Source organism: Castanea sativa, chromosome 6 (genome assembly GCF_040712315.1).
Source record: "Castanea sativa cultivar Marrone di Chiusa Pesio chromosome 6, ASM4071231v1".
Classification (NCBI taxonomy): domain Eukaryota; kingdom Viridiplantae; phylum Streptophyta; class Magnoliopsida; order Fagales; family Fagaceae; genus Castanea; species Castanea sativa.
This window is the reverse complement of record NC_134018.1, coordinates 33,942,648-33,968,581: the sequence shown is the minus strand read 5'-3', so window position 1 is coordinate 33,968,581 and position 25,934 is coordinate 33,942,648. Positions and strand designations below refer to the sequence as shown.

The 25,934-nt window shown below is 35.0% G+C and overlaps 1 protein-coding gene and 1 pseudogene across 1 annotated transcript; one reads left to right on the top strand and one right to left on the bottom strand.

Annotated features, from left to right (window-relative positions):
* Window positions 1-1,859: 1,859 nt before the first annotated feature.
* On the bottom strand, window positions 1,860-2,912 carry LOC142639836 (uncharacterized). The gene is made up of 2 exons (XM_075813973.1): window positions 2,132-2,912; window positions 1,860-2,023 (listed from the first exon to the last, which is right to left on the bottom strand). The coding sequence occupies exons 1-2, from the start codon at window positions 2,910-2,912 to the stop codon at window positions 1,860-1,862; spliced, it is 945 nt and encodes a 314-aa protein (XP_075670088.1).
* Window positions 2,913-16,164: 13,252 nt separating this feature from the next.
* LOC142640806 (G-type lectin S-receptor-like serine/threonine-protein kinase At4g03230) lies at window positions 16,165-22,437 on the top strand (annotated as a pseudogene).
* The last annotated feature ends 3,497 nt before the right edge of the window (window positions 22,438-25,934 follow it).

The following is a 25,934-nucleotide window of genomic DNA, read 5'->3' as shown; positions in this document are numbered from 1 at the left end:
CACAAATTTTGAAGAAGTCCTTTGCTTCTTTCTGCATTGTTGGTCAGAAATATCCTACTTTGGTGATATTTGATATCAAAGACCTCAGCCCCGAGTGATCTCCGCAAATGCCTTCATGAACTTCTTCTAAGATATATCTCATTTCGTTCTGTTCGACGCATCTTAAGTAAGGGAGAGAAAATCCACTTTTGTAAAGCACGTCATTTAGGAACGTGAATCTGGTAGCTCGCTTCTTTATCTTTCTTGCCTTGTATGGATCTAAAGGCAGGCAATTATCCTTCAGGTAGGACATAATGGGTGTCGTCCAGCTCGTGCCCCCTTGTATTGCAAAGGTATGGAAGTCCTTAATGTTGGGGAATTTCTGTACCTCCAATTTTATCCCCAGTGGATTGTCTTCGGCTTTTGACGATGCTTGTCTCACTACTTCATCCGCTTCTATGTTCAAACTCCATAGGACTTGTACAAATTCTACCTGTTCCAGGTTTCTTGCAAGTTGGTTTGTCAACTTCAAGTACTTTTGCATTCTTTGTTCCTTTGCTTCATAATCCCCTTTGATTTTCTTGATTACTAGCCTAGAGTCACTCTTCAAGAGTACCTTTTTGACTTCCATAGACTTGGCTAACTTGAGCCCCGTTAGTATGGCTTCGTACTCTATCTCGTTTTGGTGGCTGGGAACTAGAGCTGGACCCCGTACTTCAGGATGTCCCCTTTCGATGAGGTTATGACAACTCCGACTCTACCACTTCCTTTTGCTGACGATCCGTCAGTTTGTACCGTCCATGACTCTGTTGTGTTCGTCAAGCTATCTTCGGGCATGGTGAATTCAGTGATGAAGTCTACTAGTACCTGGGCCTTTATCACTATTCGAGGTTTGTACTCGATGTCAAATTAGCTCAGCTTGACTGCCCATTGTACCATTCGGCCTGTGGCATCTGGTTTGTTCATCGCTTTCTTGATTGGTTGGTCTGTCATGACGAGGATCAGGTTTGCTTGAAAGTAAGGACACAGCTTCACATGGATCGACGATTAGAGCAAAAGTGATCTTCTCGATGCGTGGGTATTTCGCCTCCGCTCCCTGAAAAGATTGGCTTACGTAGTATACAAGGTGCTGGATCCTTGATTCCTCTCAAATCAGGGCTGCGCTTACTGTTGTGGCGGAGACAACTAAATATAGAAACAAGTCTTTGCCCTCCCGGAACGCTGCTTTGCATTCGTCGATCCATGTGAAGGCCTGTTTGAAAGTTTTGGAGAAGGGGAGGCATTTGTTCGTCGCCCTTGAGATGAAGCAATTAAGCGCTGCCACTTTTCCCATCAATTTCTGCACCTCCTTGATGTTCCTTGGTAAGGCCATTTCTAATATGGCTTTCACTTTCTTCGGATTGGCTTCTATTCCTCGTTGTGACAACATAAAGCCAAGTAACTTTCTCGAGGAGACTTAGAACGCGCACTTTGCTAAGTTCAACCTCATCTACTATCGTCTCAATGTTTCAAAGGTTTCCACGAGGTCATCCAAATGACTTTCTACCTCTTTGCTCTTGACAAGCATATTATCTACATATACCTCCATGTTTCTCCTGATTTACTCACTGAGCATTTGGTTCACTAACCTTTGATAAGTAGCTCTTGCATTCTTTAATCCAAATGGCATGACCCTGTAATAGTAGAGTCCTTGACTGGTGATGAAAGCCGTCTTCTCTTGATCTTCTTCTAACATCTGAATCTGGTTGTACCCTGAGAATGCATCCATAAATGTTAGGAGCTTATGTCCCGCCATAGAATCAACGAGCTAGTCAATTCATGGCAAGGGGAAACTATCCTTTGGGCAGGCCTGGTTTAGATCTGTGAAATTCACACATCCTTCATTTCCCGTTGGCTTTCTTCACCATGACAACATTAGCCAGCCACTCCGGGTAGTACACCTCTCGGATGAACTTGGCAGCCAGGAGCTTATTGACTTCATCCATGATGGCCTTGTTCCTCTCGAGTGCAAAGACTCTTCTTCTTTGCTGGACGGGCTTTTTCCCTGGATACACGTTTAGCCGGTGTTGAATGACGTTCTCTGAAATGATGGGCATGTCCTCATGGCTCTAGGCGAACACATATAGGTTCCTTTTCAAGAATTCTACTATACCTTTTTTCATATCAGGACCAAGATTTGCTCCTATGGTCGTCACCTTCATAGGCTCCCTTTCCACCAGTTCCACTGTTTCCAGTGTTTCCACCGTCTCGGGGCTCTTTTCTTCAATCATCCACGTGTGGTTCTCTTTTGATGCTAATACTGCTTGATAACACTTACAAGCTAGAACTTGGTCCCCCTTGATCACTCCCACCCCATTTTCTATAGGGAATTTTACCTTTAAATAGTATGTTGAGGTCACAACTGTCCAACGGTTAAAAGTTGGTCGTCCAATGATGACATTGTAGGACAAGGGACAATCTACCACCAGGAAATTGAGTTGCCTCGTTATTTGCGGGGGATACGTACCTACTGTAACTATTAAGGTTACTATTCCTTTTGGGTAAACCTTATCCCCACTGAAGCTAATGATGGGGGATTCGAATGGATGAAGCCTGATTGGGTCTACTTTCATTTGTTGGAAGGTGGAAAGGTAAATGATGTCAACGGAGCTTCCATTGTCTACAAAAATTCTTCTAGTGTTGAACCCTTCTATCATTATCATGATGACTAGGGGGTCGTCATGTGGTTGTTTCACACCTCTGTGTCTTCCTCTGAGAAAATCATGTTTGTTGCTTCTCTTTTCTTGTGTTTCTTTGGTGGTATCATGTGGACACTGTTGACCTGTCTTTGCTATGACTTCTTGAGGGATTTGAAAGAGCCCCTCATTGTCGGACCACCGTTGATCATCCTTATCTCTCCTATGGCACTTTTTGGCCACTCTCATGACTATCATCGTCTTTGGACTTCTCTTCTGACCTGGTTAGGTCTTCCTGCTTTGGTCGTCCATATGTGTTTTTCTTGACAAACTTTTGCAATTTTCCTTTCTAGATCAGCTCTTTTATTTATTCTTTGAGGTCTCTGCACTTGTTAGTGTAATGTCCATGGTCTCAGTGGAAGCGGCAATACTTTTTCTTGTTTCGGGCATTGGGTGAACTGCTCAATGGCTTCAGCCACCTAAGCTGATGGTCATCCTTAATCTGCATCAAGATTTGGTCAATGGGCATTGCCAAGGGTGTAAAGTTTACCATTTTTCGAGCCTTGTCATCCCTTCGCTTGCCCCTGTCATTGTTCGGCGAGTGATCTCTCCTTTCCTTATTCTGCCCTTTCTGGTCGTCTTGAGAGCCTGCCTTGGATGTTTAAGGTCCACCCACCTCTATTGCTACCAAAGCGTCCTTCACATTAATGTACTTCTAAGCCTTTATAAGAAAATCCATCATTAATGCTGGAGGACTCTTAGCAAGTGCCACGACGAACTCTTTAAATCTCTGGTCCTTGGCTTCGTCCACTTCTAGCACTTCTTTGTTAAACCGCTTCATGTATGATCTCAAAAATTCTCCTTCTCCCTATCTAATCGTCAATAAATGATCTACTAGACGAATAGGCTACTAAGCTAATCAAAATCACCAATAGAAGATTATGCCAACTTACTGAACCACACTTGGGCTGCTCCCTTGAGGGTGGTTGGGAAGGATTGACACATTATTTCATCTGGGGTTTGTTGCAGGCTCAAGGTCATTTTAAAGGTGGTAATGTGATCCAGTGGGTCCTTCAACCCATCATACAATTCCAGATGCGGATTTCGAAATTTCAGTAGGAAGGGGTATTCGAGGACTTTCTGTGTGAACGGGGAATCCGTTCTTCTCACCATCCTATCCAAATTCTTTGTCATTTTCCCTTTCATTGTATTCTTAAGCTCATCCATCTCTTTCCTTATGCTCCTCAGGGGGTCATTGCTTGCCTCATCAAACCACTCTGTTCTCCTCGAGCCGTCTCTCCCTTAGCTTCCTTCTGGGTCTTACGCTTCATCTTCCTTCTTGTTGTTTTCGATTCTTCTTGGTGAGCGGTTTTCTTCATGTCGCAACTGTTGTCTCATCTCCTGGTTTTGTTTCGTTAGTTCTTCGACACTGGCCATGAGAGCTTAGACTTGCAACGTTAAGGCAGCTGACTCTAGTTGCGCATTGGACTCCATTTGGATGACAACATAGGTAGGGCAACGTTTCTGTCCTTAGGATTAGGAAAAAGAAAGTTCCCCACAGATGGCACCAAATTGATGATCCCAAAATTGTTAGTGGTTGGGATTGTCTAGATGGCTCCGGCATAACCAACAAGATGATAAGGAAATGTAACAAATAGGTCATCGGTGAACCTACGATGACAAAGTTAGAATATGAGAGAGAGAGAGAGAGAGAGAGAGAGAGAGAATTGGAAAATTCTAGCTGATGGGAATATAATTCTGATGAATGATTTTCTACCTTTGGTCGGATGTGCCTTATATAAGCCTCTGTTCTCCTAGCCGTTGGAAGCCCATTAATGGTGGTTTAATCTCTTGTCTGGGTAACACCTTTGATAGTTAATGCTGAGATATGGAGACTTCTGAGCTGTTATTCTCATTACTTCGTCCAATCATAACGGCTCAGTAATTAAAGGCTTCATTTATTGTTCTTTCCTTGTCTATGGCCATGCCTGGACGAGCAGGATTTCCTGACTCATCGAGATATATATATATATATATATATATATATATATATATATATATATATATATATATATATAATATACTTTAATAAAACCTAGTCTCCTTACTCCTTAGACCTATTAGTCACCTTTGTGTCATATATATAACTCTAGAGAGAAGACTACCGAAGTGTTCCATCGAGAAAAGGTTCGAAGATTTTGTAGATTATTAAGGTAAGCACTTTATTATCTCTTTTACTATTGATCTAGTGATTTTAAATAGTTAAGCCCTAGGATAGTTGATTCTAGTAATATTTTTGGGACAACATTCTTAGTAATTGAATTGATTATGGTGGATTTTAGATTATGTTGGAGTAATGTGATTGGGAAGTTGTAAGAGTTTTTTGATTAGGCATTGATGGATGTAAGTAACCTTTTTTTTTTTATTTAGTTATATTTTGGCTTAAAATACAAAGTACATTTATTAAATATTCATTAATGTTTTCTTAAACAAATTTAGCCTACATTGATGCAAAGAAAGAACTAAAATTTCTTCTAAAAAAAAAAACTACTATAGATTTATTGGCTACATTGATGTACAGAAAATAACTAAAATTTCTTCCTATTGAAATATTATAAACTTTTTTGATTAAGATAGTTATTTAGAAACTTTCTATCTCCTTCAAATTTGGGTCAAGCATGTGTCATTTTTGTGAAAGTAACCAAAGACTGAAATTAATTTCAGTCCGTGAAATATGATTTTGGGTATGGACTAAAATTAAACTGTAAAAATTCGGGAAATTTATATGTATAATCTGACTATGCTTTGGACCCAGCTAGTGGAGGTTTTATATATTGACATAGAAGCTAATTTCTTTTGGTGCATATTACAAGCTTATACGTGATTTTGAGCCTAATCACTAGGAGATAGTCTAACCATAATCATAAAGATTATTAAGAATATGAACTTGATTAGATTTATCCATAGTTTTAAAAACCGGACCGGACCGGCCGGTCCAACAGGTTCAACTGGGAACCGGCCTTAAATCCGGTCTGGTTATGCTATAAAACCAGAAATAGTGTAAAAAATGTTAAACAATACCGACCGGCCGGTTCAACCTTAAGAACCACAAAACTGGCTAGTCGAACCGGGAACTAGTCATCTGCCTAAGCTACGCCATTTTGCCGCTCAAAATTAACCCTAAATCCTTTCAGGCTTTCAGCCCTCTCACTTCTCTAGTTCTCTTCTCAGTTCTCTCCTCACGCCTCCAGCCTCCTCAAGCTCTCATACTCGTTGCTTCACACTCTCCCTCACGGCCTCACGCCCTCAACGCTCAGCCCCTCACTCCCTTGCGCGCGCGCCCTCAGCCCCTTACTCCCTCACTCCCTCGCATTCACGCCCTCACTCCCTCGCTCCCTCACTCCCTCACGCCCTCACTCCCTCGCTCCCTCGCCCCTCACTTCCTCACGCGGCACGCCTCTCTGCCTCGCACCCTCGCCCTCTCTGCCTCGCGACCCTCACCTCTCTGCCTCGCCAACTTTGCTCACTCTCTCTGCCTCCACGCACACCGCCACGCCCACCATCACGCCTTCAAGCATAACGGCGTCGGCGCCACGCCCACGATCTTTTCTTCGCTTGATCGAAACTAAAAATGGTATGCTTCAATTTCATTTTTTATTTTTCCCTTTCTTTTTTCATTTCAATTTCCATTTCTTTCTTTTCATTTTTCTTTTCTTTTTTCACTTAAATTTCTCATTTCCATGCTTCAATTCTCGTTTTCAGGAGAAATTTATGGTTGTGATCGTGGATTCTGAAATCTGAAATGCTGGGTTTTTTTTTTTTTTTTCCTCTGAAGTGCTCTGCTCTCTGTTTCTTGGCTCGGCTTCATCAGGTAACATTCTTTTCTTTTGATTTTGCTTTTGATCATTTTCTTAAATTTGTTTTATCGTTTTTTTTTTTATTTCTCTTGGCTTCATCTCAGATTCTCTGTTCTTGGCTTCATCTCAGGTTCTCTATTTCGTGACTTCCTGGTAAGTGGTAACTTTTATCTTTCAATTATTAGTTTACACTTACAGAGTATGTTGTGGATTTGATTTACAGAGCATTGTAAAATACATGTTGTGGATTTTGTGTATGTTGTGGATTTGATTTACAGAAATATTGTTTACAGAGTATTATATGATTGTTTGTGTATGTCACTATGTTGTGTTGATGAATTTATTTGTTGATAAAATAGTTGCTGCCAGTCTGAAATTGTTAAGTGAAACGGAGTCCGCCTCTGTACCAACTAATGAACATGCTTCTACAACCGGGTCTAATGCTAATTCTTCATCTATGAGAGCAAAATGTGATCCTGCATGGGATCATGTAACTGAAGAGTTGAAAGATGGAAAAAGTAGTTATAGATGTATACATTGTGGGAAAAGTTATAAAGGAGGGGGCATCAATAAGATGAAAAGACATCTAGCTGGAATTAAAGGTGATGTGGCTGCATGTATGGGTGTACCTTATGATGTTAGGTTTCAAATGGTTGAGAATTTGAACGAAATTGCTAAATATAAAGAACAAACAAAAAAGGGTCAAGAAGCATCTAATTATTCGCCATTAGAGGACTCACCAGAATTTGAAGATGTCCAAGAAATTACTCCTAGAGGTAGGGGGTAGGTAGGGGAAATAGAAGTGGTGCTCCTAGTAATTTTCCACCAAGATCCAATCTTGACAAGAGAAAGGTTGGTGACATTGGTAATTTACTTCGCTTCTAGAACAACACCGGGAGCTCAACCTTCTATTAAAAGTGTTCTTGCTGGCAAAGAAAAGAAGTTGAGGGTTGATATGGCTGCAGCAAGATGGATGTATGATGCTTGCATTCCAATTAATGCTGTGAATTCTAGTTATTATCAACCTATGCTCAATGTTGTAGCTTCTTATGGTCCTGGATATAGAGGCCTAAATTATCATGCCCTTTGAGTGCCTTTGTTGAGAGAAGCAAAAAGAGAAGTCCAATTGATTGTTGATTCTCATCATTCATATTGGGCTGACACTGGTTGTACAATAATGGCTGATGGGTGGACTGATACTAGGCATAGAACATTGATTAATTTCCTTGTCCATTGTCTTAAAGGAATTGTTTTTATAAGTTCTGTTGATGCTTCTGACTTGGTTAAGGATGCTATTAATTTGAGTAACTTGTTTGATGAAATTGTTAATTGGATTGGTCCTGCAAATATAGTACATTTGGTCACTGACAATGCTACAAATTATGTAGTTGCTGGAAGAATTTTGTGTGGAAAATATAGGAACATTAGTTGGTCACCTTGTGCAGCACATTGCCTAAACCTAATTTTTAAGGAGATTGGGAAGATGGATCATGTAGCTAAACTTGCAAAGCGTGCATCCAAGATCACAGTGTTCATCTATAATCATGTGGCTTTGCAAGCTTGGTTGAGGACTAGAAAAAAATTGGACGGAAATTGTGCGTCCAGGGCCAACTAGGTTTGCTACTACTTTCATTGCCTTAGGGAGTCTTAAGGAACATAAGCATGACTTACAAGCATTGGTGACTAGCAAATTTTATGTTGAATCAAGATATGCAAAAGATAAGAAAGCAAAGGCAGTGGTGAAAATCATTCTTGACAATTAATTTTGGAATGATTGTCATGTAATTGTGCATATTATGTCACCATTGATTCGTTTATTATGCATTGTTGATTTTGATGAAAAACTAGCTATGGGTTATGTATATGATGGCATGTATAGAGTAATTGATGGAATCAAAAAAAATTTCAAGGACAAGAAGAGACTATGGGAGTCTTATGTTAATATTATCAAGGATCGTTGGGATAATCAATTCTATAGAGATATTCATGCTACTGCTTATTGGTTGAATCTTGCATTCCAATATGACTCATCTACTCTTAATAAGAGGCTAGAGACACAATCTGTTGTGACAAATGTTATTGAATCAAAAGTTTCAGTTGGCCGATTGAAGTTGGTGAAGGAATTAAGGCTATTTCGAGAGCGTGAACAAACTTTTGGAACCCAACTTGCTCAAGAATCAGCCAAGACATCTCAGCTGGGTAAGATATTGTTTACTTTAGCTAATAATGAAATGAAAATATGTTTTAAAGATCATAGCTCTTTTTTTATATTTTTGGGATAAGTATGTTTATTGATTTATTGTATCTTTGTTTTGTGTTGTATATGGAACTTAGATGAGTGGTGGAAGTTGTTTAGATCTTGTGCTCCAACCTTACAAAAATTTGCAATTCGGATCCTTAGCCAAACAGCTCCTCTTCAGGATGTGAGCGGAATTGGAGTGTTTTTGAACCAATACATAGCAAAAGAAGAAATAGATTGGAGCATCAACGACTTAATGATCTTGTGTATGTTCATTATAACTACCGATTGAAAGAAAGGTATATATTATATAATCTCTTTGTTTCAACGTTTTTGTGGGAAAATATGAGTGATTCACTAATTTGGTCAAGTGAGTTCTTTGTGATTGTGAAATATAAGTCATTTGGTTATCAATTATTCATTATATTCATCTTGTGATATAGAGTCAAAAGGAAGAAGTTCAATTTTGATCCCATTGATTGTGCAAGTATTGATAAAACTGAATTTTGGGTAGTGGAAAATGAGGAACCTCCATTTCTGGATCATGAGGAGATAGAGAATGCATTATATGAAGAGGGAGCCCATCCAATCGAAGAAGGGTCTTCTAGCCATGTACAAAGAGGTTAGCTTATAACAATTCTTTGCCTAGTTGCATATTTTAATTAGACTATTTATGATTTATGAGAAATAATTATTAGAATCGTTATTTTATTTATTGTTATTTGGTTTTGGAATTTGTATAGATATGGAAAATGAAGTGATTGAGGATGATGATGACATCAATTTGGAATCATTTGGTAATAAAGATGATGCTCCTCCCAGATTTAAAGATAAAATCATCCTATACCTATTGAAGATGAAGAAGATGAGGATGAGGATGATGATAATGATGCTAGTGGTGGAGCATTTGGTTCACATGATGATATTGATTTCAATTTTCTTCATAACAAATGAGACTTGGGCCTTAAAACTTATTAGTTGTTTGTTTGAAACTTTATAACTTATTTCCTATTTGGATGTAATGAACTTATTTGTTATTTGCCATTTGGATGCAAATATAATGACTAATGAACTTATTTATTTGGTTTTGTTGAAAGTTTATTATATTAAGCATGATTGTTTTGTAATGTTTTTATGTTAAATTCTTTAAAAAATGTTATATACTTCTCAAAAAAAAAAAATTATTTATATAATTTAAATAAATAATAATTAAATTATTTATGACGTCACCGATTCGACCATCGGTCGAACCCCAGTCGGACCTTAAAACCGGTAATTAGCTCCTTTTTTGGTTCTTTCACCGTATCGGTTTTTAAAACCATGTATATAAACCATTTCAAGTCCAACGAAAATTTTGAAGTTTCCAGGCTTATAAAAAAATTCTAGTATTTGATGTCTTAGGAACTAATCATTGCAAATTATAATTTTATGTTTTTGAAATTCATTGCAAATTATATGGTTATTGAAAGCTCGAATTTGTGTTAGAAACACAAGAGCTGCTTAGATCCCAAATTAAAAAAAAAAAAAAATACGGCTCAGTTGGTTTTACTCTAACTTAGACTAAGTGTGGAATAGAGTAAATGCGAGCGAACAAATAATAAAGCTACTCTAAGCCATATTCATCAAATAATAGCAGTAAAATGAAAGCTAACAGAGTAGGGAAGAAGAATGCAAACACAAAATAACACGCCGATGTGTTATCAAAGAGGAAACCAAAGAACTCGGTGAAAAACTTCTCTGCTACCCTCCAAACGGTAAATCAATCCACTAAACAATAAGTTAGGATACACGAATAGCAAGAGACCTTCCAAGCTTAATCTACCCAGTGCACCTAAGCCTTCCAAGCTCCTACTCCAACAAGGCTTCTTGGAACCATGTCTTGTCTAGCTTTCCAGATCCCGCAATGCGTCCGATTGCATCCGCCAAAGCTTGGCTTCTTCCAATACTTACCAGCAGCACCAAAACCTCACTTAACACCTAGTATGGGTGTGGTAATTGTTTGGGCTATCAACCTCTCAAGGATTTGGATATGGAGAGGTAGGAGTTGAGGAAAACCACAATGGATGGTGTAGAGGATTGTGGGTATGACAATCTCTAACTCTCAAGAGTTTGTGACTAGGGTTTTCTCTCTGAAAAGCACTCCTTTCAATATATGGGTATATATAGTGTGTATGAGGATGTAGTGGAGCAGATATAACAAAATAGCAAAATAGACTGTTTCGCGGGTATCTCACTGGAAGGCCTTACCCGCGAGACACTTGCAAATACCAACTATCACCATCTGTCATGACTCCTAGCATTCTAGTCATGTGCTGAGCACATGCTTCACTTCATGGGAAGGCTACTCGTGAGATACCCACGAAAACTTATGTAGTCTTTAATGTTGCCTTGAGTCTTCATACTCTCTCCCACACACAACCCTTACAAATAAATCCCACATAAAATACAGGGTACACAAGATTGAACATAATTACAATCAAATTTGGCATGGAATTAAAGCCAACACAAACTAGTTGTAAATCACAACTTTACAGTTATTTTACCGTTTGAATTGAGTTACAGTTTCAAGGCTTACAAAGTTTCATCTTATGAAAATTTATTTATTTTACTAGTAGATATGTTGATAACACTAGATGGGATTTGGTTAGTTTGTTGAGTTTTGTAAATAAGAGGAGTGTAGGAATCTTTATGGATTAAGATTGAACTTTTAGTACCAACTAGCCACGAACCGCGCGTTGCGCATGATAATCATTTTTATGGTGATTTTTTATTTTTTACAATTTAAACTAATTTAATAAAGAATAATTTATTTCATAATCATATTTTTATTTATTATAGGAACAATCATAAATGTAATATAAGAACAATCATAAATCATAAATATAAATTTTGTTGTACCAAAATGAAAACAATACAATTTTTCTCAGAAATTCAAAAGGCAAGTTAACGAAAATATTCATTTTTTAATAAAAGTTATTTATAACATTTTGTGAATCATTAAAAAATATATAAAATTTGAAAATTATTCTTTTAGTTTTAAACGAACTTTCTCAAACTTTATTTTTTCTGCTTACAATCCAAAACACCAAAAAACGTAACTAAGAAAATTAATAAACTTAACAATGATTAATTGGACCAATTAGGAAAAACAATTTATTTTTTGATAATCTATTAAGGTTATCTTCTTTAAAAAATTGTAATTTCATCCACCCAACACATATTATTAAATAAAAAATTATTAGCAAAATCTAAGAATTAAATTTCTATATATGCATTGTTATAAAATAATAATCATCAATATATATATATATATATATATATAAGCAGAGACCTCATGCAGGAGTGCATAAGGTCCTGCAAAGTGGCGCTTTAATTTTGCATTTAGCCTTTTTTTTTACCTCTTTCATTAAGTGTTTTTTACTGTTACCCAAAAGTTCACATTAATTTATTTTACTGTTATCTCATTAATATCTCATTAATTGCCTAAGCTTACACCACATCTTTCTCTATTTTTCATGTTTTTTAGCATACCCACTGTTACCCAGGAGTACATTAGTTTTTGTTTTGGGTATATAAGTAGAGAGAATATTTGGTGCACAATGTAAAGTCATATTTTACCATGGTTTAATTTTAAATCATCTGTAAGACACATGCATACATACTTGCCCACACCATGTCTTAATGTTGCACTATCGATGAGTGGAAGACAATCAGAGAGTTGGGTATACTTTCATTTCTTGGTATGAAATATGTGAACACCGCACAAATTAATTGATTTTCATGATCCTGTTACTCTTTTGCATTTATTTTTGGTTTCATGATTTAAAAAAAAAAAATTAATCTTACCTTAAGAAGGCTACAAATATGCAGTGAAGCTACTAAACTAATTTTTAATATCTCAAAATGTATATGTTTCTTTACTCTAATGCAGTTTACTTTTTCTTTATAATATATGTACAATATTATCCAAAACTGTCTTACATAAAATATCACAAAATTATCTGTGCATTGCACGGGCAACTTACTAGTAATAACAACAATTAAAGCAAAATTGCAAAAGCTAAAATTTGTCACCCATCTGATTATTTTCATTTGGCTAACTTTTATTTTTTTTTCTAAATAAATGACATTATAGAGTACTTCTAATACAACTATTAATAGCAGTTTGTCCACCACAAAGGATTAAAAATAAATAAATAAATTAGTAAAGTCTCATAGTTTAACATCTAAATTGAGCACTATAAAATATCATGATGTGTCATAGAATAAGTACCAAATTATCCAAACCATGCTATGTAATAGAATAATACTATATTTTATATGCTATATTTAATTCTTTATAACGCAATAAGATAAAATTCAACAATCAAAGAGAACAAAAAAAAAAAAAATGTAAAAAACAAAACTAAATCGCATTAACCTAAAGTACAGTTTTAAAGAATATAAAAAATTATTAGCCTAAAGTAGAGATACAAGAAGAATAAAAAAATCCACCAAAAAATTGAGAGAGAGAGAGAGAGAGAGAGAGAGCCTTTGTTTTGTGAGGGAAAACTATGCATAGAATGGAAGAGATGATGACGAATTTATAGTAAGATTGTGTTAATAAGAAAAAAATAAATAAATGAAGATGAAGGGGAAGAGGAAGAATGATATTAATGTAGAGAGTAGTGGGGAGATGAAAATATAAAAGATGGAGAAAAGTTGGAGAAGTATAAATATTTTAAAAAAATAAATGTTAAAAATAAGGGAAAATGGGCTTTTGCCCTTTTCGCAAAAAAAAAAATCAGCATGTTGCCCCATTTCCCAAACTAATTAGGGAAATGTCCCTCTTTTGAAACTCGATTTTTTCAAAATCGAGTTTATAAATATATATATATATATATATATATATATATATATATATATATATATATATATATATATTGAGTCCTATAGCGACATTTTAAGGAGCCTATAGTAACGTTTTAAGGACCTATAGTAGCATTTTAGAACTCGAGCTCCATGAACTCGAGTTCCATGCAAATTTTTTTTTTTTTTTTACCTATAACTCGATTTCATGAAGATCGAGTTCCAAAACGCCACTATAGGCTCCTTAAAACGTCACTATAAGTTCCTTAAAATGCCGCTATAAGTCTTAACTCTATTTTTATAAAATCGAGTTTCAAAAGAGGGGCATTTTCCTAATTAGTTTGGGAAATGGGACAACATGCTGATTTTTTTTTGTTTTTGCGAAAAGGGCAAAAGCCCATTTTCACCGTTAAAAACAATTATAGGAAAATTGAAAAGAAAAAAGATAATGACATGGATTCTATGTGGCTCAACTGAAGCGTAGTAATAATAAATACTATACTTCAGCTTTTAGATATACTATACTTGGCACGGTTGTATTTTTGTTTTTGTTTATAAGCTTGTAAATATCACAAATAAAAATCATTTTTATTATTGTATAGAGAAGTTTTATTATTATTATTTTGTGTTGGCTTATTTTAATTCATAGATGCAGGTGTATTTGGATACCGCTTATTTTGCTGAAAATTAAAAACACAAACAAAATAATTTTTAAATATGTGAATAGTGCCGTGAGACCTATTTTTAATAAAAATTTTATTGAAAAAAGAGGTTTGTGGGTCTCATGAACAGTACATGAGACCCACTAAAAAAGCTACCACAACCACAAAATGCTCAAAAAAAAAAAAAAAAAGGAAACGCAGACGTAGACGTGTCTCATTTCATCAGTACCCAAATGGGTAGCAATTGATGTAGGGGACAAAGTCTACTGGTCCTAAACTTATCTGCCCTATATGCCATACAGTAGCTGGATAAACAAAAGGAGGGCATGTCCCATATGTTTCCAAAATGCGATGTTGATCTCCACCCATTTTTGCTAACGCGTCTGCACAACCATTTGCTTCACAGTATGTGTGAAATAGATGAATGGTCCATGCTCGAGCGATAAGGTTCTTGAATCATGTTAATTATTCATCCCCGAAACCAACACATGAAAGTAAAGCCAAAGAAAATAACAAAAACAAACCACGAGAAAGATGAGTGAAGGAATTTGAGAACCTCGTCAATGCGAGTCAATATGCATCTCCAATAATTGAGCTTTGTGTAACAAGCTACCGTTCAACTTGCACTATGTCAGAGACGTCAATTGAAACGGGTTGGAGGATCTTCCTGTTGCAAACAGGTCTACAAATACCTATGACCTTGTGGCCTAATAGCCAACGTACGCGTGGAGTTAATTATTAGACTTTAACCCCTTGTATAGTTGTACTTATACTCAAATACATCATTCAATAAAAGCAAATAGTACGGATTTCTTCGATTTCTTCATAAATAAGTTTAGCAGCAGTAATTGTGAATTGATTTTACTTAGAGGGCGTTTGGATAGCCTGTTTATGTTTAAGTTTTTTTTTTTTTTCAACGCGTGTTTGTTATTGTTCATTGGCCATAAACAGTGATTTTAGGCAATGAACAGTAACTTTTGAAATGAACAGTAATTTTTACCCCTTTAAAAATTATTTTGCTACAATGTTTTCAGTTTTCAGCAATAAGTTCTATTCAAACGAACCCTTAGTTTAATAATTGACAAAAGAGAGAAAAATAAATAAAGCGATAGAGTTTCTGATAAATTCTCTCTCAAGGCTCTGTTTGATCGCCACTAAAACTAAAGACTAATGATTTATGTTTATGTTTAATACTTATGACATACGATCTGAGATTAAAAGATCTGAGATTTTTAATCGAGTTATAACTTAAGATATAACTTTTGAGGTATAAAGCTTTTATGCTGTTGCAGTAAGCTCCATTCCCTTTTACGTTTTTATTTTTTTAATGACTTTGTAAAAAAAAAAATCATTAAAAGTAAAAGCTAAGAGAGAATGTACAAACGAGTCAAATTAGGCAATTAGCTACATGACAAATATATATATATATATATATATATATATATTTTTTTTTTTTTTATATAGAAAGGCTAAATGACAATAGTTTATATCACAAACAAATAAATAATCCTACTAAAGTAGCATAAAGTTTTGAAAAGTTTTTTTTTTTTTTTAAATAGTTTTAACTTATGGTATTCGCTTTTAACGATATCTTTTGAATATCAAACCAATATATCGATTGATTTTTTTTATGTAAATAAGGATTAAATTTTAAATTTTTTATTTAACTATAAAAAATTTTATTAATTGAGATAACTTGACTGAAGTTTAAAGACCTTATGGCTTATACTACATTTGCCTACTTTTTTTTTTCCAACCATTTTTATAAACGAAATTTCTTGATCATGAAGCCTTTTGGCTAACAAGCAAGAACATTGGGGGCATTTTTGTACAAAGACAATGTGAGTGGACTAGCAGCGACTATCCTATCAAGCAACTATTCACAGAACATATCAAGTATCAACACTGCAAAATTTCCTCGCAAATCAGGATAAAAACCATTATTTTATAATGTCTGCAAACCCCTTTCCACCTTCCATCTCCTTCTTGTATGTAATCTTCTTGTGTTCCTCTCATGGATTTTGCTCTGCTAGAGATATTTTGGTGCATGGCGAGTGGGTCATTGACAACGATTCAACTCTTGTCTCCCCTGGAGGAAAGTTCGAACTTGGATTCTTTACCCCTATGGAAAGATCTAACTCGGAAAGGTTCGTCGGGATATGGTATCACAAATGGGATAAACGAGCATTTGTATGGGTTGCCAACCGAAGCCAACCAATACTTAACGGTTCCACTGGAAAGTTTGGAATTGCAGAAGATGGAAACCTCATGGTATTGGATACTTCGAGTAATGGGAGGGAAAGTTATTGGTCTACAGGTCTTGCTAAATCATCGTCCGCAAATCGGACTGTGAAGCTCTTGGATTCTCGAAACCTGGTCTTAAGCGAGGATGATCAGTCAGTAATTCGTTGGGAGAGCTTTAAAAATCCAACTGATACATTTCTCCTTGGCATGAAGATGGATGAAAACATCGAATTGGTTTCATGGACAGACCCTGGTGACCCTATGAAAGGAAATTTCACGTTTAAGCTAGATGAATCAGGAGAGGACATCTACACTATCACAAATGTACTGGTTGATTACTGGAAAAGTCGGATCCCAGGTAAGTTCTTGAGGTCAGATAAAATGCCTTATCATGTAGCCAACTTGTTGTCGAACTTTACCACGAATGCGACTTCTGAATTTTTCAAAAACCAATCAAAAATAGTACCGTCTCAGAATTATAGTAACGCAAGGCTGGTGATGGATTACAACGGGGAGTTAAGATATCTAATCTGGGATACCACGAAGGGTAATTGGTCTACAGAATGGAAGGCGCCAGAAGACCAATGTAGCATTTACAACGCTTGTGGGAAATCTGGTAGCTGCAATAACGACAATTGGTTCAAGTGCAAATGTTTGCCGGGGTCGAAACCAACTGATACTAACAACTGGTTTTCTCAAAATTTTGTTGATGGGTGCATCAGAAATTCGAGATGTGACAAGAGCGGGTCGACTTTCTTGAGCTTAAATGTGACACAAGTTCGCAATCCGGAAACTAACTTCCCTGCAAATAATGTAGAAGAATGCGAAATAAAGTGCGTTGAGACTTGCCAGTGTCAGGCTTATTCATATGTGGTGACTGTAAACAGCACAGTAAGATGTGATCATTCTACTAGTACCAGTTTGTGCTGGATTTGGATCGATGATCTAAATGATCTTCAAGAGGGGAATGAAAACAGTCGAAACATCTTCGTCCGCGTTCCAAAATCAGATATAGGTATGTATTCCTTTTACAAATTGAAATATGTATTTGTAGGAACTAACTCAGTTACTGAATTGCACCCATAGATATTGAATTGGCTAATATAATAGATGTAGTTTTTGAAATTAACAGAGCATTGATATCATTGAGTTGGAAAAGGAAGTGAGAAACCACCTCTCCCGGACATGAATTTTTAAATTAAGAAACGATTGTCATACACTCCTTATTATTACACACACTATCAATCTATCACATATAAAAAATTATTTTAGTTAAAATTGTGAAATTGTGAAAAACAATTTAATTAGAAGCATTTTTTTTTTTGGAGAAGATGAAGAAGAAAAGTGTGCAATAGGAGTGTATAATAAGATTTTCTGTTTCATATTCATAGCGCTAATCTTTCTTTTGTTAATATATATATTTTATATCTTTAAAATTAATTACTGCTTCTAGTCCCTGATGAACTGATGATGCATGTTGCACTTCTTTGTACGAAGGGGCAAAAAGTGTTAGTATAACAGGGAAAATTCTTAGGTATTTTTGGAGTACAAAGAAATGGACCCTACCATGAATGTAAGAGAAGGGAACATCATTCTTCGTACTCCGGGAGCAACTAAGAATTACTCGTATAATAAGGTCTTCCCATTTATTATGTATATCCTAATATCTCTCTTTATTGCGTATATCCTGATTGACCTAAAATCAAGGACAATTAACATTACAGTCCATAATTTTAGTCTACATCCGGGAATATTTATTCAATTAGCACTAGGCCTATACAAAAGATATAGAGAAAATACATTCAACAGTATTCTATAAATGTTCATTCTCACTTACTATTTTATTTCTCTTGTTCTTGTGGCCTATGCTAGTCCAGCTCCTCACCTATTGGAAACTGCCTCAAATTATAATTGTCACTTGAAAAGCTAATTGCGTTTTCTTGTTGAAAAAAAAAAAAAATTGGTTATTTTCTGGGTTTCTTTGGTGCGAAAGAAAAGATTATTCCTTAAAGTAAAATGAAAGTCTACTCATTGTCAAAGAAGTAATATATTTATTATACAAAATCGGAATTAAAGTATTATAAATAGATAGTATTACAAATGATTTGATGGCTTTCATCCAAGTGTCCCCCTTGTGGGGGGAGGAAAAAAATATAGAATTGAATGTGAAACCAAGAGAGCAAAAAATGGATTTCACTTGGAAGGTATACAAGAAGAGAAAAATAGAGAAATGCAGCCTAGGGGAGTTCTGTGATTAAAAAAAAAAAAATTTAGTCCACCATTGAGAGAAAAATAGTAAGTGTGTGAGAGCAAAAGGAAAAAAAAAAAAAAAAAAAAAGAAGATATTTTTCTTTATTCGTGAGAGATACATAAGGGAAAATGAATTTTGAGTTTTGTCTAGGAGGAGATTTTTTGGGTGCTACAATCAAGGGCGGAGCTAGGGGGGGTCGAGAGGGGGCATTTCTCCCCCCCCCCCTCGACCTCACCCAAACCCCACCCCCTCAATATATATATATATATATATATATATATATATATATATATATATATATATCTTTAGATTTATTATTTGCATTGTATATGTTTTTGTTTGCTTTAAGTTTATGGTCTTCAACTTTGCAATTGCATGTAATTGTGCTACGGGGTTGTCATTCTTGGCTCCACTTGTAATAAACTTTTCTTGGCCAGTGATTAGTAAGAAGCTCTTTTAACTTTGTATAATAATGACTATATATTGATTGTTTTTTTTAATCTTTTACTTGTTTGAAAAATATATTTGTAGTCACCTATGAAGTATCTCAAGTACAACAGCATTTATACTAAATCTAACGTTACACACAAGGAAAAAAATAAATAAAAAAAAAATAAAAAACTTAACACTTACATTAAATTTTATATGTTAATCAAATTTTTTTGTTTAATTAGTTAAGTATTTTTTTTTAATTATACTAATTAAAAAAAATTGAAATTGATTTTGTCTTCAACTCTTTATTTTCATCTTTCCCCCCTAAATTAAAATCCTGACTCTGTCACTGGCTACAATCATAGAGTTGTATTCAAAGTGAGTGAAAATCTCATATGATTTTACATAAATTCCTAGAGAGAGAAAAATTCATAGTACTAAAATCTTTACCATATGTTATCCAGACTATGTTTAATTACTATTCCAGACTTTATACCTTTGCAGAATCAACTGTAAGGAACTGTGAGCCTTGTGGCATAAACGTGATCCCATATCCACTGAGTACAAGACCAAATTGTGGTGATCCCATGTACTTTAGCTTTGAATGCAACAATTCCACATGCCAGCTAAGCTTCAAGTCACCTACTGGCACCTATCAAGTCGATGGTATCTATCCAAGTGAACGAAAATTTATCATCGAAGTCAAACATGCAGATAATAGTGATGCTAGAAATATTGAAATTCTGTCGCTCGATCAGTCCTTGCATTTTGTAAACATCTCGTTCCTTGAAGATTCGGGCAAAATTAGTTCTAACATTGGAGGTGTAGAGATTAGTTGGAAGCCACCCCCGGAGCCAATGTGCAATTCACCCGCTGACTGTAAGGATTGGCCTAATTCAACTTGCAATGCAACAACAGATGGAAATATGAGGTGCCTCTGTCTCCCAAACTTCGTATGGGATGCCTCAAATCTGAATTGCACTCATCAAGGTTAGGATATGTTATATTTTTCACCACTGCCAATTTAAGATTCCTATGTTAATGAATTGCACTTATAACTTATAAGATACATTTCAATAATTGAATTGAACTTATAAGATACATTTCAACAATTGTAGCAATCCATTATCCATATAAACTCCTATTTGTTGAATTTGACTTATTGTCATTTTGATTGCCAATTGTTCAATGTCAAGAACATAGTGATGGAGAGTTGTTTTCGTATTTTACCTATAAGTGAGACTAGCTCTGTTTCTTTCTTGTAAAGGTAATACTCCGTCAGAGGTAGTTGGTAATCCTGGGTCAGTAGATGAGGCTTCATCAAGGAAGATTTCATTGTCTTTGATTGTTGCGGTATCTCTTATAAGTGTGATTGCTTTCTCAAGTACCATTATATTTGTATATTTGTGGAGACGAAAGATGGCCAAGAGGAAAGGTAATTGCTTTGCATGATGCACACCTTGCACAATCTATAGTTTTGTCCACTTTGATCAAAGTAAAACTATTTGATTTGTTTCCTGTAATTATCATCTAAATATACATATATTGTTGTCTTCTTAACTCAGAAAACCGAAACAATGATAAAAGAAATAGAGTACTTCGCACAATGAACAGTGAACATGTTAAAGACTTGATAGACTCAGGTGATTTTAGAGAAAAAGATGAGACAGACATAGATCTACCCTTGTTTGATTTGGAAAGCATATTAGTTGCTACAGATAGTTTCTCAAATGCAAACAAGCTTGGACAAGGGGGCTATGGGCCTGTTTATAAGGTAATTTTATCTACATTACCTGGTTATTTTTGTTCACGTTAACTAGGTTCTCGGTAATAGTAATTAATGACATTGTGATCTTGATGAATTCGGTCTTAGGGTACATTTCCAGGAGGCCAAGAAATGGCAGTAAAGAGGCTCTCAAGTGCCTCAGGACAAGGCTTACAGGAATTTAAAAATGAGGTGGTGTTGATTGCGAAACTACAACATAGGAATCTTGTTAGACTACGGGGATATTGCATAAAAGGGGATGAAAAGATTTTACTCTATGAGTACATGCCAAATAAAAGCTTAGACACTTTTATATTTGGTTGGTTTCCTAAACCAAATTCCTAGTATCCACTAGTAATTGATAAATTATCTTGTTTGAGTAAAAGCTGACTTGTTACTGTTGCTGATATTGTTCTATTGAATGGAAAACGGAAAACCTTGTAAGATCCAAAGCGGAGCATGCTTTTGGATTGGGAGATGCGCTTCAACATCATCTTGGGAATAGCTCGAGGGCTTCTTTATCTTCACCAAGACTCCAGATTAAGGCATCCATAGAGATATGAAAACTAGCAACATTCTTCTAGATCAAGAGATGAACCCCAAAATATCCGACTTTGGCTTGGCAAAGATTGTTAGAGGCAAAAAAACTGAATCGAACACCGCTAGAGTAATCGGAACTTAGTAAGTTTATAGTAGACTGTATTCTTATGAAAGTTGGTTCTTATATATTGTAGAAAAATTTTCAATCCCCTAAATCTATTTATAATAATTTCTCTAATGTAGTGGGTATATGGCCCCGGAGTACGCATTGGATGGAGTTTTCTCAACAAAATCCGATGTTTTTAGTTTCGGAGTAGTTTTGCTTGAGATTATTAGTGGAAAAAAGAACACTGGATTTTACCGATCAGAGCAAGCCATGAGCCTTATAGGTTATGTAAGTGTCTTGATTTTTTTTTAAATCATTCTCTGGTCATTTTCTACTTCATACCAATTTTGATTTCAAATTTGTCTCAGGCATGGAGATTGTGGACAGAAACCAAGGTGTTGGATTTAATGGACCAAACTCTACATGAATCTTGCCATGCAGACCTATTTACGAAGTGCGTAAATGTTGGACTCCTATGCATACAAGAAGACCCAAGTGATCGTCCCACCATGTCAAATGTTGTTACCATGCTTGATAGTGAAACAGTAACAGTTCCAACTCCTAAACAACCAGCTTTTGTTCTAAGGAGAGGCGAATCTAGCACTTCTTCTAGTAGACCGGAAACATATACAGAAATAACTACTAGTTTAGAAGCAGCATAATGCATTATTGTAGTTCTGAGTGCATGCTTGCTCTTTATCGCACTTGTAAAGTTTCTCATGCACAAAAGATTGATTTCTAGTTGTATTATTGTAATTGTAACCTTTCTTTTTCCTTGGTAACTATTCCTTTGCTTTTTTTCCTTTTTCATTTTTCTAAGTAAATGGAAGTAGAGTAGATGCAGGTCTTATAACATTCGAATGAATGCTATAAGTTCATATGATTTAATAAAATCCAAGTTCAAATCATCAAGTGAAAAAATTGATTTGAGAGGACAATAGAAAGCCAATTTTTAAAGAAAATATTGTAGAGATTGAAAAAAATTTGAGTTTTATCATCGAAAGTTGCACAATTTTGTGCAAAAGTAGTCAATGAAGAAACTATGGATGTTCTTGATACAATTGATGAATATTATAGTGAAGCACAAGATCGTGAGGCAAAAATTGAAGAGAAAAACTGTTGAAGATTTTGTTGAATTCAAATCATATCAATGCCAATCTCAAGTTTCTAATTTTTTGGGAGGCAACATTGTTGGGTTATAGATTGATACCGGTTAATTAATTTAATTTCTTAAGTTGATTAATTCTCCAAATTACATGCAAATATTGTGGAGGCACAATCAAATCACCAAACTAAATTAAGTGCAACAAAAAATAAATTTGACATGGCAATTTGATCACGATGGGGAAAATCTTCATAGATAAAAACTCCATCTGGTGAATTTCAAGTCACCACTTCCAAAGAATCCACTAATCAAGAAACAAGTGTTACAAGTATTGACTTATTGGAGCAAAGATTCTTTATACTTGTAACACTTGTTTCTTGATTAGTGGATTCTTTGGAAGTGTTGAATCCACTAATCAAAATACAAACCTACAGTTAAACATTTGCTCCAATACTCAATTAGACTTATTTTTATAAAAATTTCTCATTTGCAAAGATTCCAGTATGTGGCTAACTCTACAGCAACCCTTTTGATTGTTGTAGTTGATTTGCAATAGTTTCACACTAAATACCAACAAAATATTCAATTCTTGGTGTCAGAGACTTTGTTTAGTACAAAACCTAAAGGCGCACAAGATTCGCAGCAAGATCGCTTTCTTCTATTTTCTGAACTCACAAGTTCAATAAGTGAAGGATATGGTTTCAATATGAAAATCTTATGAAGCATTAAGGTTTTTTGTTTCTACCACCTTATTAATAGGAGCTTAATTGGTCTTTTAATGGGCTCTCCTATTAGGTTACACAAACCTACAAACAAAGGCCACTTAGAATAAAACGTTGCAAACTATATTAGAAATTCAGTAGCTCGTTAGATCGAGAGGTATCAAGTCAGGTATTGAGCCTCATTAAGTCTCGATAGATCGACAAGTATCAAGGAGGTATCGAGACCTGTAGATTCAATTTTTCTTGAGTAGTCTTGTGTCTTCAATAATACCACCTATTACCACTTGTAAAAGTACTTCTTGATGTTCTTGAACACACTAGAACTAAGACTCAAACACAAGTAAAACGCGTTTTGTCATAATATATGTCATTTACATAAAAATATGACCCTTACAAACACAAAACTCATTGATTTTATTAGGGTTGAAAGATTTGGGTTGACTATCGACTCTTATTTGGCAAATCTTGTAAATTGCATGAAGGACAAAGAAAAATAATTTTAAGTTGCTCAATTGATGATATGGAAGTTTGAAAAGAAGACAACACTATTGAAGTATTCAAAATATTTATTCGTTTGGCATGGAGGACTTTAAATTTCCAATATCAACTTGAGGAGAGTGTTCTTTCAAGAAGAAGTGTATGATGTAGGATAGAATCAACAATTTAATTTTTATTATTTATTGATTTTAGTTTTATTTAAATGTAATTTTTGAAATTTTAGGTTTAGGGTTATTATTATTTTTTAGATGTTTTTAATGTTTTTAGTCAAATTATGGTCTTATTATGGTAGGGTAATATCAATTATGATCTCTTTTAGAATAGTTTTACTTGCTAATCAAGTTTTACGAAGTCTTTAAATTAGCCCCAAAGCCTGTAAATGAAAATATAAAAGTTGAAATTTCAGTTCAATAAAATTTCATATTTTTTGGTAGATTCTAGACCTTGTCCTTGTGGATAGGTCATTTATCTTGAAGCAAACGAGATTTGTTTTTTGTAATTTTTCTCATGTGTCATCTTTGAACCCACCCAGGGGCAGAGCTAGGGGTTGTACCCTGTGAGTTTTTATTGATTACTCCCAAAATTCATTTTTCCGGCCTCTCTAAAATTTTAAAATGCAAAGAACCTTTAAAAATAGCACTTAACCTATTATTTTGCCTCTAGTCTCTCATAATTCAATTAGAGAGACAACTTTAACAAATTCCACATCACCAACAAAAAAAGAAAAGTAAACCCAAATATATTTAGATCTCATGCTCAATGTAAATCAAGACCTTCCTAAAAAGGGAAAAAATTTAAAAACATTCTCAGTATTTCACTCAAAAACTATCCTCCTTACGCTGCTGAAAGCATGCTGCAACCGTGCAAAATTGTTCTAGTCTCGTTGTGTGGCTCAATTCTTTGTCTAAGTCGTTGTTGTCCATTCAAACCATCTCCGATTTTGTACAAATCCACCCCTTGCCTTGTCGTTTATTAAGCTTCTCTCTCTCTCCCTGTGTGTGTGTGTATATATATATATATATATATATATTTTTTTTTTTTTGAGAATATATGTGCAGTGAGTACTAAGAACATATTTGATTGTAGTTGACGATAATATCTAAGTTCATGTTATTAGCTAGAGGCTTATAGTTAGCTTGCACACTACTAACTTAAGAAATTGATAAAATATAAATACCTCCATGCAATAGTTATACATGCATGTAAGAGTGTGGATGGGTCGAGTTGGATTGGGTTAAGTTGATTTTTTGACTCAACCCACCATGGTGGATTAAAAAAAATTCAACCCAATCTAGCTCATCACATAAGTCCAACCCAACCCACATGGGTTAGGTTGGGTCAGGTTGAACTCATGGGTTGACAATTTTTTTTTATTACTATTATTATTAAATTGAGCAAAAAAAATATAAATATAAACATATTTAAAAATCCCAAAAATTAGTATCAATATAACTCCTAAAAGGCAAACAACTCTAATAACTAAACAACAATAGTAATTTACTAAAGTTTATGTGAACTAATTGGCTTTTATATAGGATAGAAAGAGCTGATTATTTAAAAAAATTAATTAATTATATAATATATTTTAAATATATATTAAATATATGGGTGGGTTGGATCGGGTTTGGAATTTTATGACCTGAATCCAACCCGACCAACTATCAAAAAGAAAATTTTGTAACCCAACCCAACCCAACCCACCAAGTTTTAAAAACCAACCCAACCTACCAAGTTCTAAAAACCAACCCAACCCGGCAAGTTGGGTTGGGTCGGGTCAGATTTGGTGGGTTGCGGTTGGCTGCACACCCCTACATGCATGTATAATTATTACATAGAGGTATTTTTATAAATTGTTTCTTTTTTTTTTTTTTTTTTTTTTTTTGACGGTATACGTTATACAGTGTATTCACTTTATGGTTAACGTTTTCTTCAAAGAATATATAACTAGATTAAAAATTTATGTTTTTGTAGTGTGAGTCAATTTATGAGGAAACCATTCACCATCGCTGTA